At 43.9% G+C, this 15,614-nt stretch overlaps 1 protein-coding gene across 2 annotated transcripts in view; it reads left to right on the top strand.

Moving 5' to 3' along the window:
* lck (LCK proto-oncogene, Src family tyrosine kinase) overlaps positions 1-12,968 on the top strand; it is a 33,773-nt gene extending 20,805 nt beyond the window's left edge. For both annotated transcript variants that reach the window (XM_088932806.1, XM_088932808.1), the window contains 4 exons: positions 1,034-1,110; positions 7,959-8,112; positions 11,628-11,759; positions 12,200-12,968. In XM_088932806.1, coding sequence (XP_088788932.1) covers positions 1,034-1,110; positions 7,959-8,112; positions 11,628-11,759; positions 12,200-12,405 — 569 coding nt within the window. In that variant the 3' untranslated portion in view covers positions 12,406-12,968. The remainder of the gene's footprint in view (positions 1-1,033; positions 1,111-7,958; positions 8,113-11,627; positions 11,760-12,199) is intronic.
* Positions 12,969-15,614: the final 2,646 nt, after the last annotated feature.

Genomic DNA, 15,614 nt, shown 5'->3' on the forward strand with positions numbered 1-15,614 from the left:
TAGTGACGTGTGCTGTGAATGTGCAAGTTTCTGAAAACACAGGACGTTCTCCCCTCCCATTTCACCAGAGAGATGATGTCTGTGGGCAGAATTATGGAACTTGTCATTAAGGGAAAGAGTGCTTCAAGTGCCCCAGTGCTATGTGGCTCACAGAAGTGTTGAGATAATGTGATTGGAAAGAGCAATAGAGCCAAAGAATTTGGCATCTGGTCTGCCTGTTTTGAAGAGGTTCTCCAATCTGAACTTGTGTGGTTGTGTCTCCTGCCCTTTCCTGGAACTGCTGTATTGTTCTGGAGGCATTTCCTCTGAGAATGTTTGATACCAGTATGATAGATTGAGGTGTGGTATGAGTGAGGACGATCCTTTGAAGTAATTATAGACACTACTTGAACAACAGGCTGCTGGTTCCGAAACCCGGGAATGAGGCTTTGCTTACTTTTCACGGCTAGGAATCAGATCCACTGAAGGATAGCGAAACTGTAAATTCTCTCTAAACAAAATCAGTGTTTATGTACTCGAATGAAATACATTAACCTTTTGTGGAAGCAGTTGTGGAATTACTATTGTGTAAGGGCATTTAAAATCAAGAGCAGCAGGCACCTCTTACACAAAGGCTTGTGGGAGTGTGGAGCAAGGTACCCAGCCATGTTGTTGATGCCCGTACCCTGGCTTCTGTCAAGAAACAACTGGTTGAGATCCATGGATCGGTTACATACCAACTACCAAATGTTCTAGTAGGGCCAAAAGGCCTCCTCTTGATTATAAACTGTTTGATTTCCTTATGTTCTTACATGCTGTTTACCTAGAATAAAATTACAAAAACCCAAACTAAACATACGTTCTTGTACTGCATGTCTGAGGTCACCAGCGTCTCCCCACCCTACACACACTGTCCCCATACAGAAGATGGCAACTCCGAGAAGATCCTGATCTTTTTGTGGCACTAGTGCTTCTGTTCGTGTCGCTCTGTGGGACATTCTCAAGCCGAAATGACCCATTAAATGCTGACGGGCTGTGTTGTTCTTGCTTGTAGGGAGCCTTGTCGACTTTTTGAAGACACCGCAGGGATCCAGCTTACCAATCAACACGCTCATAGACATGGCTGCTCAGGTGAGTGATCAGCACACTATATCCAGTAGACCAGACAGTGAGAGCAAGTGAGGAGAACATATTTTCTTGTTACAATGCGCAGGTGCGCTGAGACATTTTCATTTCGAATCATCAGAAAGCATCTGTCCCAATATCAATTGCAAGGCCTGAACAGAGTGTATAATGAACATGATGGAAGGGATATCAGATTGTATCAGGAAGTTTTAAATAGTAGGAAACAGTTTTAAATTATTCCTGACAGCATTAAACCAATGCCAACCAATATTCTGATTTCCCTTTAAACTGCCTGTATCCCCACCTTATCAGCTATTACTACACATGTGCATATGTCTGAATATTGCCATGTAGCCGTCTTGTTGGAAGCTCTTGGACAAGATTCATAAAAGAGAAAAGTCCTTAATAACTAACCAGTGGTGACTGGCTGGCCTGCAATGAGGAATAAAGATGTCTCACATCCACCTTGTCATGGTGCAGGGGCTGAGAGCCCAAGGGAGCCTTGGAGCTGTATTGTCAGGCGTTTTGCACTCCTGGTAGGGACGCTTCAAATTGGTCTAAGGAGAGGGGTCAGATGAAGAATAATCCAAACTTCACTCCCCTGAAGTTTCCACTAAGGTGTGAGAGAACCCTGTCAAGATCAGAGACACCGCAACCATCCCTGGAGCTGGGCCTGGGGGCTGTGTTTGCCAGCGAAAGCCTGGAGGACAAGCTCAGCCCCAGATTGTGACATGGAGCTGTTGTGTGGGCTTAGCACCTGCAGGGCTAAACTTGGGGGGTCAAGTGTGATGCCCATCGGGGAACGGGCATGAGCAGGACGGTTCTTTTTCACGTCACATGTTTATTTGTCTGAAAAAAGGAAACAATGACAAAGGAAAAACGCTGTTAGCTGGCTCTACAAGGTGCACAACGTTTCGCATCAAGATGACAGGACGAAACTGAAGGACCTCACGCCTGAGCTCACCTCAGATGAAGGCGATTTTTAGATGCCCCTTGTGGGCTCCCTGTAACACAGGAGGAACAGCTCTGCAGAGTGAATCCGCTGTGTCTTCGCAGTCTTATCAGGGTTCTTTATGAGCAACTTCTGCAAAGAAAAAGTCCATAAAAAAGCATCACAGTATGATATGTAATTCATTTCAAGTGCCGGAGCTTTTTAATAGTAAATTTATGACTTTGCTAAAAGCTACATTTTGCTGTTATCACTGGGTTTCTGTGTATATACAGTAGCACAAAGCTGTGGTTAGTGGTGTCAATACTATTGCAGCACTGTAATGTCAAGTTAATAAGTGTTGCTAAAATATTGTCTCCCGTCTGTTATTGAACCTCTTCTTCAGCAAAAGTAAGAAATGGTGCTTATGAATATAACTGTGCAAACGCACCCAAACCAATGTATTGTCACTGTGAAATGCATTGAGCTGTTACAAAGCTAATGGTGAAAGGATTTACACTGGTATTGAGTTGTTCTGCATTTGTTTCAGTCGTGGTACATCAAGTTCCTACAGTAATTACTGAGTTATTGCTTCATCCATTCATAGCCTTTTATATAATCTAGTAATAGTATTACTGGAAACAAACACACCCACAAGAGGACGTTTCTTTTTTAACCATATTTTGGCACGTATTGTGTATATTTAAGTTCTTCATATACAAATAATGTTTTTCCTTCCTTTGCAGAAAATACAGATAACAAGATGTAGTAATTACATTGGTGTCTAGAACTATTTTTAGATTGCATTGTGTTTTTGAATGATTTATTATTATTTCTATGATTAGCTCTGGTAAAATTAGCCATTTAAAATAGTTTCCTACAATGTGTTTAAGACAGGGGTAGTACCCAGGGGCTGGAGAATTTTAAATCTAGAACCCAAGTAAAAACAAAATGCTGAGAAAACATTTGACTTTTGCTACATAAAAGTAATGGAAACAATATTAAAAACTAAACTAGCAGATCACTTGTATGGCTGTAGAAGTGTAGGAAATAGCCAGCATGAACTTAGAAATGGCAGGTTTTGTTAGAGTTCCTTGAACAAGCAACAATAGTAGTACAGTACTGTAGATACCCATAGGAATTAGGATATGATGTATTTAGATTTTCTGAAGGATTATGATAAAGTTAATCTTAAATTATTAATTCTTAAATTGCAGAAAGTAGGCATTCCGGTAAATGTGACTGTTTGAATTGGTTGTAAAATAGAAAACAGATACAAATACAAACAGATAAAAATAAGGCATGAATACTCAAACTGGTGTGATTTAATTATTGGGGTACCATAATGATCTGTACTAGGACCACTGCTCTTCTTAAGATAAGAGATCACTTTATTGGCCATATACAATTTCTTGCATTAGGAATTTGTCTTTTCACATACCCCAGCTTGCTCTCCATGAGACACACAGACAGGGAAAAAAGCTTGGGGTGAGAGCGCAGGGTCAGCCATTTATACAGCACCCCTGGAGTGTTTAGGGTTAATAGACAATGTTTTAAAACACTTGCATGTTTTAGGAAATTTGTTTAAGCAAATAAAAAGGCAAAAACAGAGACTATGATATATGGTTAAAAGTGCAGAAGGGAAATTATTGTTAAAATTGAAAAATGCTCTAGTAAAGCCTCATTTAAAATATTTTGTTCTATCTTGGTCACCACCTTTTACCAAACAGGCCACAAGAGCTGAATGATCTCCTCTCATTGGCAACTCTTCTGATAGTAGTTCAAGTAGGTGGCTGCGTCAGCATGCATGGGCTGCAAAGGAACAAGTAAAGGTTTATTCCCTGCTGAAAAGAGAAGAAAAGAAACACAATGTTTCGGCAGTGGAGCCTTCTACATTGTGTTTTGTTTGTTCTAGCCTTCTAGAAGAGTCTTCTTTGACTCCACAGCCGAAATGCTGTGCTTGTTTTCTTCTTTTTCCAGTATGGAATAAACCTTTACCTGGTCCTTTGCAACTCTTCTGATAGTCTTCGTGTTAAAATGAAACAATGAGGAGTTATTTTTAAAATATGTTCAGAAAGAGTGTGAAAAGACCTGGTCACACACTAAACACTAGACTAGTGCAGTATCTGTGGTCTGAAAACAGGGCATTCATTCTCTAACAGAATGAGGTGTATCTGGCACAGAATCAAAGCTGTGTGATGGTTTTGCAGGTTCAGGCCAGATAATAATTATCTCTTCATCTGCTGTGGGCTGCAATCAGACCAGAGCTGAGAGACACGCAGGCTGGCTGAGAATCAGGGGGTAACATTCTTGGCAAAAGAAGTGCTGATGGTCTTGGTGACCCATATGTACACAAGCAAAGAAACATAATGGGACATGTGGGCCTCAGGATTCTTCTGAAGGTTTTTGCATGACCCCATAAAGTTTCTTGGAGCTACACAGTGTGCTCATACCTCTCTTTCTATATAGGTATCTTTGTATTCGTGTGCAATGCATTAAAACACATCTCTGTATGCATGTGCACAAAATCAAAACCCATTTTTTACAGTCAGAGACTTCCTGGTTCAGAAGTGCTACCGTTACCAAGGATATTTTTTGTTTATTCTCTCCACTAGCTTGTAATCAGCAGTTGCTGATGAACGTGTTCTTCCTTCGTAATGCTTGCGTCTTCACAGGAGGCCTTGGCTTGGCCTGTCTGAGTCCCAGGAAAGCCGGATTTTGGCTGTGGACATCTCGTTGTAGCTTTGCCGAGTTGAAATGCAAAAATTGATGAAGAATGCTGTTGAATTCTGAAGCATGTTAAATTATTTCACATACACAAATTGAGAAATGGCTGACAAAGTGCTTGCTATCCAATCACAAAGGAGGAATTGCATAGCACATACTCAAAATTTATTTTAGCAAAGGGAGCAGTCTGATGCAACAGTTCGTATTAGATATTATAGATAGCAACTACTGTTTACACTGGGTTCACTGTCAGCTATTTTTTAAGTAATAGTTTTGCTGTCCTGGTTTTTGACAACTCTAGTTAAAAGAGTTGTTGTTGTGTTTTTTATTCATTAAGGCTGTTAGCAGTTTGATAGAAAATAATGAGACGTTACCTCGGAGCGTTTCTTGGACTTTACAGTGAAGGCCACGGTTGTTTGCAGCCTGTGTGCAGTTCTGTAACAGGCCAGAGTTGCCTGTTTCCTTTGTCCTTTTCCCACCACAACTCAAAGGGGATCTTCTGCAGACTATTGACCTGAAATATTCTTGCCCAAGCTCGAGGGAACATCCCTGTGCATCTTGTGTAGTGTAGCTGGCACACTGCTGAGTCATCGGCAGATTTGTGAAAGAGGTACAAGGTCAGCGACCCGATCTGACCTGACCTGACCTGACCTGAAGGCTGTGATGCAAGAGCAGTAGCTGTCCGCAATGAGCACGCTCGGACTGGCTTTCGTCACACCACAAACACCGACAATTTCCACAGAAAGCATTAGAAGCGAAGCCGAGCGAGTACCCACTGAAGTCAGCGCAGGTAGCAGAAAAGCTGGCGATTTCTGCCTGGCTAATGTTTTCCAAAGGGAAATAACAGTAACCAAAAAACACAACAGTATATTTGTTTAGGGAAAAAAATAAATAGTTCCCGAGTGAACATCGCTCTGAGTGCAGACCTGTTTCCTCTTCTGATTGATTTAGTTGGGGCTCTGCTTCTTTTCCATGTTTATCTTTGGTCTAGGACAAACCGTTCCAATTCATGCTTGAGGCTTTATCTGCAGGGTCTCACTTTTTTAAAAAACAAATTCTAAGTAGAGCCCATCAAAGCAGTTATTGATTGCTGATTAGAATTATTTGGACACATGTAATGTATTGTTTTAGAGCTACATTCTACTGTGTTTTTCCGCATATTGGATGTGATTTTGTCTCTTAGAATCTCACAAAAAATTCAGTCTCAGACAGGATACTCTTCAGCAGCCAAGCAATCCCTTACATGTTAGTTCAAGATAAGGCAGGATTACACATCATATGATATGTTTGGTGCTTATTGATTTAAAACACAAAGTTAGTATAATCTCTGGTGCAGAAAATAACAGACTTTCTTTAGTTTTACCTAGGATTACATCAGTTTATATCAGTTATATGGCTAAAAATTCATGTTTTATGCTTAGTTCTTTCATAGCTCGTACAGACACTGAAAAGCAGGTTTGTGCTTACAAAACAAAGAACACAAGATTATTTAAAACTGCATCTCAGGGACTGTAACCTTGAAGGTGCTCTTGTCACCTCTGAGAAGAATATGGCTGAAACAGTGGTGACTTCTACTCTGAGTCCCTGTCGTATGCCCACGATACCTTGATAATTTCATGTAAATTTGGATGATTGCGTGTATCAACATCCAGTATGTTTTGATCCTCTAAACATAGCAAATGAAGGGCATAAAAATACTTCTACACGCTGACTGTCAACGCGGTTTCCTCCTTTTTTCACACACCTAACAAAAATAAAAACATTTCCTCTGCAATGTTTGTGGAATACATAATTGTCTCATTTTCGTTTCGCACAGCTGTCTCTTTCAAGACATGCACCTTTAGTAAAACAAAAACACAGCTGAAATGAATTTTGTTGACTTGTAAATGAGGGGAGATGGCAGGTGAGCTGTTTTCTGCTTTCACCTGGGCTCCAGGAAGTGCGTAAGTGGGTCACGAGCTACAGTGCTCCTGCTCTCTGCAGTCGCTTTTCAACGTTCAACAGCCTTGTTGGTAAAATGAAGAAGGAGTTGGCTGACTGTGCTTCCTGCCTGTTTCAATCACCACAGTGCAAAACCCTAGATAATATCTGCCAGAAACGTGTTAAGAGAAGTTTTTTTTCCTCCATTATCTTGAACGCTTCTTCGTATCTTATTGCATTTGCTTTCTGCGAAAATGAAAAAACGAGCCACACAAAAGATGTATCCAGCATACCGGGTCTGCTCAGAGACACCGTTGCCCCCAAAACACCCTCCTTACTACCCCTTTCAAGTCATCTTGAAATGAAAAGGATGCACAGTGATATTTAAGGTGTAACTTTCTGTTTGTTGGGCAAAACAATTCTCAGAGGTGCCTTATAGCTAGGTTAAAAAAAAAACAAAACTTGTAAGTGAATAATGAAACAATAAAAAAAAGTTAAACAAGCTGGATTTAAAAATTCACTACGAAATGGGTTTCTGAACTCGATTTTGTTAGTCAGTAATGAACTAGCTTTACTTCATCAATTTCATCTAGTCTGATGCTGTAGAGGTACAGTACCAGAGCTATAAGGACCCCTGAACGTCTACTGGAATGCAGCAGAAAAGAATGGGATGTATTCATAGATCTTTTAGTTTTGCTTAATCTTAATTTAATCATAAATTATAACATCTGTTTCTTATGAACATTTGTTCTGGTACATCTTGTTCTTGCAGTTTTCCGTGCTTATGTCGTGCATTTACACTGCTTTGCCAGGATTTCCCATTGGTTTCCCTGCTTTTGCAGGCTTGGACTGTGTTTCCACTGGAATTTCCCAGGCTGTATTATATTTTTCCCTGTGTTACCACAACTAAACTAAGGATCAAATGTTTTTCTTGCGATTTCTGTCAAAAATCAGAACCCTTGTTCCATTAATCTTGGAGGTAATCCTTCATTTTAGAAACCAGTAAGGCAACTTTAACTGTTACATTAGAAATATGCCTAATCAGTTTGGCAAGTGTAAAATAGATTCATCCCACAGATGTTCTAAGAATCATTTAATATTAGCAGAGAGAAAAAAAGCACTGTTTTCCATAACCCAGTCAATGAGGATGTACAGTATCTCTTTAATGAAAGCATATTTCAGAGACTTGGGCGATGAGTGAGACTAGGGTGAGGGGAAAGGGAGATGGTAAGACTCCCAAAGGTCACGGACCCCTGAATCAGTGCTTGTGCCCCCCCAGGTTGCAGAGGGAATGGCCTTCATTGAGCAGAAGAACTACATCCACCGAGACCTGCGGGCCGCCAACATCCTGGTCTCCGAGGAGCTGATCTGCAAGATCGCGGACTTCGGGCTAGCCAGGCTCATCGAAGATAACGAGTACACCGCCAGGGAAGGTACGCTTCTGTCAACGGTATCAGCGACTGTCAGCACTGCCCTTCGCCCGACAGCGGCCGTGCCAAGCCAGAACCTGCAGGGCGAATGATGCAAGCAGGAGACAGGAATGTCTTGCGTGATTTTACATGAGTACGTGTCGATGGTTATGATAACAAAAAAAATGACGATTGCCACAGTAGATGTAGGTTCTGAGACGGGCATGGGCAGTCCTGGTCCTGAAGGGCCAGTGTGTCAGCAGGTTTTCATTCAGCTCTTAATAGCCCAGCTGACTTAATGACGTGATTGTACTGGGTGGCATGGTGGCGCAGTGCTGGGGCCCTGGGTTTCCTTCTACATGTCCAGAGACATACTGGGAGGATACTTGGACCTAGGTGTGACTTTCTGCTTGTCTGTGTCTCTGTGTGTGTCACCCAGCAATGGGCTGGCGTCCAGTCCAAGGCGTATCCTGCCTTGAGCCCATTGCATGCTGGGTGAGACTCCAGCCTCCCCACAGCCCTGTATTGGACAAAGCAGTTAGAAAATAGATGGATGGATGAATTATCATTGGCTTAATGGGACAGATTTAACAGGTTCTCCCGACTCATCAGACGCTGGAGTTCAGCAGCTTTGAAACCTACAAACCAACCATCCCCTTCATGACCAGGACCGCCCAGCCCTGCTCTGAGAGAGAAGACGTCCCTCTGATGAAATGTATCTGGGATTCGGTCTTTACTTTTTGAATGCCGTCTGCCTCACTGGCACCGAGGAGGAGGCAGTGCATTGTGGTCAGTAATCGAATACCCGTTTTTTACCGCGCCGGCATGTGTTAGCACCCCGCCACCCTCCCACAGCCACGCTGGCATGAAGCATCTCACTTGATGACGTATGGGCGTGGCCCTGCTGAAGAACGCCGTGTGAAAGAAGAACAGTGTTTTACTCAAGGGATGAACTAACCAAGGCGCTTAAGCTGTTTACCTGCTCCTCTGACCTCACAGTCTGCAGCGTTCTGCTTTCTGACTGGGCTTTGATTAAAAATGTTACGGAACAGGCGACCCAGCCATGTGGTGGAAGCAGATGCCGGATGAGACCTTGGGATCAATACGCTACTGACTACCAAACGGGCGGGAGAGACCGGGCAGCCTCCTCGCTCCTGTCCTCGAGGGACGGCTGTTACCGACTCCCACGGCCGCAGGAGCCCCAGGGTGGAGGGAGGGTGGGGGGACCCATGGGGGCTGAAGGCGCCTTGAGAGAAGACCTGAGCTGCAGGGGCTGTCTCGCGCTCAGGCGGTGAGAGGGAGCCGGAAGCTGGAAGGGGGTTTGACGTCGCTGCACCGAGGCCCCCTGTGTGTGAAACCACAGCCCCCGTCTCCTCCTCCCGCCTGCAGCGGTACTTCGGGCTGCTCAGAAGTACCTGCTAGCGGAGCTGGGTCAGGCTCGCTCCTGCAGCTCTCTGGCGCCGCCGCGGGGGGCCGGTCGGACAGGCGCCCCCGGGCCCGTGGCTGGGAAGGTGGGCCGTGGGTCGGCGATCTGTCCTCGAGGGGCAGGCTGTGCCGTCGCGTACCGCTGGCGTGGTCGCATGTGTCCCTTCGGACAATCACAAAGCAGCACGGGTTCCAGGATGAAGGACGGGAGGTCAGGAGAGATAAATCCATTGGGAAAAGAGGTTCCAGAGTGGAGTAATGGTCTGGGATTCGGCTTTCTTATCCAGAAGGCTGTGGGTTCAGAGCTCAGCTGTATAAATAGATCCAGATATAAATAGCTTTGGATAAACACATTGTCCATATAAGAATACCCTGCTGATACAGTATGGTTTGATTTTGAACTGCTGAATAGTTAACAAATCAAAATAGTTTGAGAAATCTTATTCCCCCCCCCCCCCCCCCCCACTTTTATCAAAACACAAGGACAGATCAATGTAAAAAATCAAAATAATCAGATCTCGGGGGAGCGCGTTTAGATTCATTGCTGATTGTGGCTCCATTTAGTCCTGATAAGCAATACGTAAGGCTCAGTGTTCTCACACAGTTATCAAATACCAACATAAGATTGTTTAAAATAGAAAATAATACACTGTTTTAAAACACCCACAAGCAAATAACCGTGAAGCAGAAAAAACACAATAAATGTTTATCTCCTGCTGTACTCCTTTTTCTTTCTGCAGGGGCACAAGGTGCTAATTAGAGCCCCAGTATTGTATCTGGGAGGTTACGGGTTCAGATCCTTTTGAAGTCTTGAGCTTTACTTCGCAGGCATACTAAGACTGTGGCTATATAAATGGCTACAAATTTAAGTTGAGCTGGATAAACAAATTGGGTATATAGTCTCTGTGGTAAGTTTAAAGATATGAGTATAGATCGCAACATGGCTCTGAAACTGAGATGCAATATCTCTCTCATTCTAGAAAAGCAGAACAGGGCATTGTACTGACTGGGCAGACTGAGAGCACATTTATAGGCGCTTGGAGCGCCCTCTAGTGTTCCACTAGATCAGCTTTACTTTCCATGGTTCTGCCCAGCTCCGGTTTCAAATCACGCGTCACTTGTTTCTAATTATTGGGACCATGCGAACAATCAGTGTCTGATATTTGTGCACTAATCGCTCAGTTAAGAGGACTCTGGATGTAGAGAGCTGAAGCTGAAGAGTTACTTCCATTATTATGGAATCAAAAGATCTGAAAATTAGGGCGGCACGCTAGTGTTTATCCGTGCTAGTTATTTTGGTTCTTAATAATTAAAATGTGTCTGCGCACATTCAATAATAATAATAAATGATTTTAATATTTAATAACATTCTTCTTCTTCTTCTTCTTCTTCTTCTTCTTCTTCTTCTTCTTATATGACCCTGAATTTGAAGAAGCGGTTAGAAAAAGGATGAAAGGAAGATCTCTTAATTACTTTCAACAAATCACTGGCTTATTCACAAGGAGCTTCTTTGTTTAACTGGTGATTTAATACGCGACCTGTAAATCCTGTTGGGTCTGGTGCTCTCCGTGGCTAGGATGGGACACCCCAATTATACATTTAAAAAACACCCCGCCCTCCCCAAAAGAAGCTAGACAGCCCTATCTTCAGCCTCCGTCTTCGCAGCCAGAGCTCTTTCTTAGCGCTCAGTGACGGATCAAAATGGAATGTGTTTTTCCCACTGAAGGAAATCCGACAAAACAGATACTGTTCTGCTCAGATGTCATCTTCCAAAGGAACGATGCATGGAAACATCGTACATTTTACCTCTTGCTAAGCCCTTCTTTTAATAGAAATGTAATAGAAGGAACTATATTCAGAATTTACATTCGCTGTGTAGAACGCTTTTAATCTCAGAGGCTCCCTTAATACTTTACCTGGGTGCCTGGAGGCCGTCTCCGCGCCTCACTTGAACATCCAATCCCTCCTACAGCGCAGTGTGCCCCAGCACTGCACTGCTTATTGGAAATCAATCGGGTGGGAGCCGAAGGAAACTCAGAGCCTCACTGCAGCGTGAGCTGAAAGATCGGGGTTCGGAGCAATTGTCAGACCTCCCTTCTCCTCCTCCCCCTCAGGCGCCAAGTTCCCCATCAAGTGGACAGCCCCCGAAGCGATAAACTACGGGACCTTCTCCATCAAGTCAGACGTGTGGTCCTTCGGCATCCTGCTTACCGAGATAGTGACCTACGGGCGCATCCCATACCCAGGTACACCACAGGCCGGGCTTGTCTCCTGTACGATGCCGGGGCTGCTGCACGGGGAATGCAAACGTCAGATGAAGAAACTGTAGCCTTCTATTCAGGCTCCGTGTTAATCTCAACATTTATATTACCGAAGGGTTTGGCTGTGTGCTGCGCAGTGTGTCTATTGGGTATTTTTTTCACTAGCTCTTCAAAATACCCACTGCACAGTAAAAAATAAAAAATGATAAGGCTCAGTATGCTATGGCAAATCTATGTCATTACTGAGGCAGTTTTACCATTGTAGGGTAATGTAAATGACTAATGCAAAACTGCTGGAATTATTTGCATTTTAGTTATCAGTGTGACGCACTGAAAGCACAGTAGCCTCTGGGGTAATGCATTTGGGGTTAAAATCTGCCCACACACACACACACCGCTGACCCCTGACCCCCTGTCTGCCGCAGGAATGACCAACCCGGAGGTGATCCAGAACCTGGAGCGCGGCTACAGGATGCCGCAGCCCGACAACTGCCCCGAGGAGCTCTACAGCGTGATGAAGCGCTGCTGGCAGGAGAGCCCCGAGGACCGGCCCACCTTCGAGTACCTCAAGAGCGTGCTGGAGGACTTCTTCACGGCCACCGAGGCCCAGTACCAGCAGCAGCCCAGCTGAGCGCGCGGCACGGAACCCGCGCCAGCCCGCGAGGCGCTTGGGTCTCTCTGATCTGTTTGTTGTTGTTGTTGTTGTTTTTTTTTCCTTTTTTGAAATGTTTTGTGAAAGTGTTCTGCAGGGAGGAGAGCCGGTGATCTAGGACTCGTGTCCTAGAAAAGCCTTTCGCTTTTCCTACAGGTTTTGTGTGTACAGAGTTTCCTATTTCTATGTATCTTCGGCGCAGCGCTTTGTTGCGCTTTTTTAACATTCTGGTGTTTTTTTTTTCCCACTCCCGCCTCGAATGAAGGGAAAAGCTTCATTCCCGTTTGTAAACCACAAGCTTTCACTGTCTCCAAAAGCGTTAGTGTTAATACTGTCGCAGAGTATTCAGGGTTGCATTTGCTTTTTTGTTTTTACTGGCATTTTTGATTATAGAAATATTCATATGTTGGATTACAGCTATACTGTTACCAACCTTTGTGCTTAGATGTCTCATGGTCTTGCATTTTCTGTAACACATTGGCACATAATGCCTCTGTGTTTGTGTATCCAAATAATTATCAAATAAAATATTAGGAAATAAATGTCTCGGTGCAATAAAAATATTTGTGACTGTACCAGGTGTCACTCGGACTGTTATGCAGAAACGGAGCTCGTTAAGAAACTACATAGGACAATATTTTCATCGGATGAATTTTTAAAAGAAGAAAACTGTTAGTTGGAATTGTAGAGACGTCAGTGCAGTGAGAGCTGCTCACTGTTCAAAACATAGGAATGAAATGTGTTTCCGGAGAAGCAGTTAATTTCAGCGTATGTGGCACAGCACCAAACACATGGGCCTTTAAGGTGCTGTCATTAATCATCTCATAGGTACACCAAGACGTTCATTGAAGGGCCGACTTCTGCCTTTCTCATGTGCTATCGAACACTGTAACAACAGCACACTGATTTCACGTGGATCTGGAAGCAAAAGAACTCCGAGACATCGTGTCGAGTATCTAGTTTGACCCCCACGTTGACACCACCAACCCACACAACCCCTTGGTCCCGATCTGCAGGGTCTAGACGGGTGTCAAGTCTACATCGGTGAAAGGCGAGCTTTATGACCCAGAGAACAAGACGTGGCTGCTCTGGGGAGTCACGTCACTATTGAAAGCGGCTAATTTTCTAGGTGTATATACTGAACAGCCGTGGGGACGTACTTTTTCTTTCTTGCAGGTGCGTTATAGCCACTCGCCAGACCGTTTCGGTAGCGCAACACCTGTCCGCCGCCCCCGGCTCCTCCTCACGATCAGGTGCCGTTATAATGGAGAGGAATAAACGACGGAGGCAGAATACTCTTCCCTCGGAAGTACAAATCGATGACCTTAACTCCCCATCTCGCTTAAACGCTTCTTCTCTCAGCAGCCCGCCTGACCCTCTCTTCTCGTTCCTGTGCCGTCACAACGACCTTTCACCCTCTCGCCTCTGAAACGCATAATTATTTCTAAAACTCAAAACTCTTAACGTTTACTAAATTGTCTTACACTTAATTATATGTTACACTGTTAACAGTCTCATCTTGCATTGCATGGTCTGTTGCAACTGTAAGCAAGCTGGAGATACTTTGCTGATTAGATGAATGACCAATGGCTATGTAAAAATGCTGCAGTAGAACCGGTATACCAATTGCAATAGAAATGCAGCAGTATTTATTATTAGAATTAGAAACACAGGAGTGTAAAAATAAGTTTTAAGAGGATGGGAGAGCTGATCGACTCAGAAGAGCTGACATGGATTGGAAGATCATTCCACAGTCCCGGAGCAAAGGAGTCCAGTTTCCCAGAGTTATCCAGGAATTGGAGCCTTGTTTTAGAAACTGACAGAAGGTCAGAGTCCAAGGAGCTCAAACGACTTACAGACGCAGCCAGGAGCTAAACCACTCAAGCCCCAAAAAGTAAGCAGCAGTATATCAGTTGTCTTCAGAAATCAGCAGGGAGCCAGTGCGTGGGAGCTAAGCTCCTGTATTTTAATTTTAATTCAGGGTCTGAACAGCTTCGTTCTGAACATATTACAGGTTGTTGAGAAAATGTTCGGATGCACCAGAATGCACGACACTATAAACAAGTCTGGAAAAGACAACAGCATGCATTAGTTGCTCTGTATCAGATCGAGAGAGATGCACACGAGCAAAAAGACACTTTCATAACACGAAGTTCAGATGCTGGGGTATGTGAAAAGACAAATTCCTAATACAAGAAATTGTATATGGCCAATAAAGTATTCTAAAAAAAACCTGTCAGAGGCCAGATGGTCACCCCATTTGTTCCTGCCCGACCTTGAGGCATCATCATAGGTTTGTTAATCTACATCACTTCTGTGAACGTTCCTCACCTTTTCTCCCTCATACACTGCTCTTGTACTTCCACTCCTGTGAAGGATGTTGAGACACCAGTAGCCTCTGTTCACAGCGGTTACGTGGAAGATTTATGATTGTAGTAGTAGTAGGAAGAAGACAAAGGGGCAGATGCAGAATCAGTCAAATAAAAGCCCTTCTGAAGGAGAAGATGCTGAGTCTGGATGTGAAAGGGCTCAGGGAAGGGGACTCTCTGATATCTGGTGGGACAGAATTCCAGAGCTTCAGGGCAAAGCAGGAGAAGGCCCTGTCACCCACAATATGTTCACGGGCTTGGAAACAGACAGGAGACCAGAATTAGACAAATAAAGGTTGCGAGGCGGGCAGAAGGAAGATAAGAACTCAGACATTTCCTGAGGTGCCAAGCCATGTAGAGTCTTATAGGTGAGCATGAGGATGTTGAAGTTGATATTGTGGTGCCCTCGCCTGGCTAAAGTGTGCGATGAAGGGCAGGACGGGAATAACAGCCAGGGCAGGGACTAGGGTTTACGGAACAGCTTCTACCTCCAGGCAATAAGGCTGCTAAATACCCAAGCTGCAGCTTCTTCAGCAAATCACCCGGAATGGCTACATGGACACACAGTTTTCATTGTATTCAGCATACTGCACTGCTTTGATATAATGTATTGCATACACCCTGGACACATTGCAGCTCTATTTATACTGAGCTCTGTCTGAGTTTATTTTATTCAATTTCTATTGCACTATTATTATGTGACCTTATTTTGTAACTTTAATTTTGTGATTTTTACCCCCCCGGTGAGCTCGTAGAAAAGACATTTCATTGCCTGCAACTACTGCTGCATGCTGTATTGTTGTGCATTTGATAAATACA

The sequence above is a fragment of the Atractosteus spatula genome, chromosome 14, assembly GCF_055471065.1.
Source record: "Atractosteus spatula isolate fAtrSpa1 chromosome 14, fAtrSpa1.hap1, whole genome shotgun sequence".
In the NCBI taxonomy this organism is placed as follows: domain Eukaryota; kingdom Metazoa; phylum Chordata; class Actinopteri; order Semionotiformes; family Lepisosteidae; genus Atractosteus; species Atractosteus spatula.